Source organism: Perkinsus marinus (genome assembly GCF_000006405.1).
Source record: "Perkinsus marinus ATCC 50983 genomic scaffold scf_1104296962904, whole genome shotgun sequence".
Taxonomy (NCBI): domain Eukaryota; phylum Perkinsozoa; order Perkinsida; family Perkinsidae; genus Perkinsus; species Perkinsus marinus.
Window position 1 is genome coordinate 1 of NW_003205264.1, and position 2081 is coordinate 2081.

General features: G+C 47.4%; 1 protein-coding gene across 1 annotated transcript; it reads right to left on the reverse strand.

Moving 5' to 3' along the window:
* Positions 1 to 325: 325 nt before the first annotated feature.
* On the reverse strand, positions 326 to 1296 carry Pmar_PMAR028477 (vacuolar ATP synthase 16 kDa proteolipid subunit, putative; the record flags this gene model as incomplete). Its single annotated transcript, XM_002771393.1, has 5 exons — positions 326 to 482; positions 532 to 623; positions 670 to 794; positions 843 to 973; positions 1256 to 1296. 5 exons carry the CDS (start codon positions 1294 to 1296, stop codon positions 326 to 328), a joined length of 546 nt encoding a protein of 181 aa, XP_002771439.1.
* Positions 1297 to 2081: the final 785 nt, after the last annotated feature.

The following is a 2081-nucleotide window of genomic DNA, read 5'->3' on the forward strand; positions in this document are numbered from 1 at the left end:
CCCTACAAGAGGCCTTACATAAGAGCCATAGCTCATACAAGGAGAATGACCAACACTGTCTACAACATCGATACTCATTATACTTGGTCAATGCAAGGGCTGACAGGTAGGCCTCACACGTCTCATCATCACCAAAAAATTCGATTAAGCAACACAAGCAAGGCGATTGACGGAAATTATTCTAGCATTTCGTAATGATGCATTATCATCAAACTCAGTAACCAAAACCCCAGCAAGTGCAATTGGCTGTATCAGCAGTGGTATGGGAGAGTCCTACACGCCGTGGTGGGATAAAAAGGCGAGGTGGGGTCATCACAATGAATGTTTAGCTCTTGTAGGGGATGCAGAGGTTACTACCCTTTTCCATAGCACCAGAGGCAACAACAAGGCCAACGATGAGACCGTACAGGCCCAGAGCTTCGGCGAAGATCAAAATAAGGATCATGCCCACGAACAGCTTGCCGTTGGAAAGAGCGTTACACCTGTGAATAGGAAGATGGAAAAAGCAACAACTAAAATAAATGAGCTCACCGCACACCAATGTCACCAACAATGCCAATAGCGTATCCAGCGGCCCAGGCTGAGAAACCAACAGTAAGTCCGGCACCAAGGAGTGCATAGGCCTGGTAGAGAGAGTAAACGCCCTAGAAGAGGGAAAGGGGTACTTACTGAATATGGACTGAGAGCCGCGGGGTTCTCGAGTTTGCCGTTGATGATAACAGAAGTAATGAGGCCGTAGATACCCAACACACCAGCCATGACTACGGGGATGAGAGATCGCATAACGAGATCACCTATAGAGTGGGTATGGGAGATGTGAGTTGTAAGAAGTGTGGTAGTACCTCTCATAACGCCCATGCAAGCGATACCAACACCGGCCTTGGCAGTGCCATAAGCAGCACCGAGGTTGGCCAAACTGATGGAAGCGGCAATGCCCAGAGAGGCAAGGAAGAAATTGGTGGGCGAACAGTACCTGAGGATTGGTCGTGATTTCCGTGGAAATTGCGCCGAAAAAATCCGAAAAATTGGTCGAAATAGTTCGCGACCGATTTCTAATTCGCGGTCGAGTAAAAACGCAGTGACGTTGATAATGAGTATTATGAAGTCTATACACAAAAAAGGGTCTAATGAAATTGAGAGGAAAAAGAGAGAAATTGAAAATCTGTTCGAAAGCGGCGTTCAGAACGACAGGCCAGTTCCGGACCTATTCTGAATCTTTCACGGGCAACCTCAAGATATCCCAGTCCCGACCTACAGGCCCTCCTGAGCAGCTAATGCAGTCGATACGGCAAACATGGTGTCCTTCTAGCAACTGGACGACACGGTAACCAAAAAGTAGTATTCAGCGCGCTGGAGCCAAGCTTAGAAGGACCCGCGCGACCGAGCTGAAATTTGGAGGAAAAGCAAGATTAGCAAGACCAGCAAGTGACTCTTGGAAGAAACGAGGCGTGCACCTGTCAGGGAGGTCGAGATGATGTGGCAGTACTGTGAACTGAGGAGAGAGGAATGCGGCTAAGGCAGGTACTACAGTGCATTGGAGATGCTCACTACTGGGTGGATGTTACACTGTAACCACTGACGATAGCAATAGGGTGCTCTAAAAAGATGTCAAACGTCTGCTTGTTGAGCTCTATTCGTAAACGATTGCCTGTTAAGCTCTATTCGTAAACGATTGCCTGTTAAGCTCTATTCGTAAACGATTGCCTGTTAAGCTCTATTCGTAAACGATTGCCTGTTAAGCTCTATTCGTAAACGATTGCCTGTTGAGCTCTATTCGTAAACGACTGCCTATTGAGCTCTATTCGTAAACGACTGCCTATTGAGCTCTATTCGTAAACGACTGCCTGTTGAGCTCTATTCGTAAACGACTGCCTGTTGAGCTCTACTGGTAAACGACTGCCTGTTGAGCTCTATTTGTAAACGACTGGCTGATAATCTCCTACCTGACATGTCTACCTGCTACTGAGTGGTCTGGCCCGGAGTATCGCCCTCTACCCTGTCAACTCCTGTCGCGATCATGCTTTCTACTATACCATTCAGGAACCAATTCATCAGATACAGTCGCTGTACTTGCGGATAAG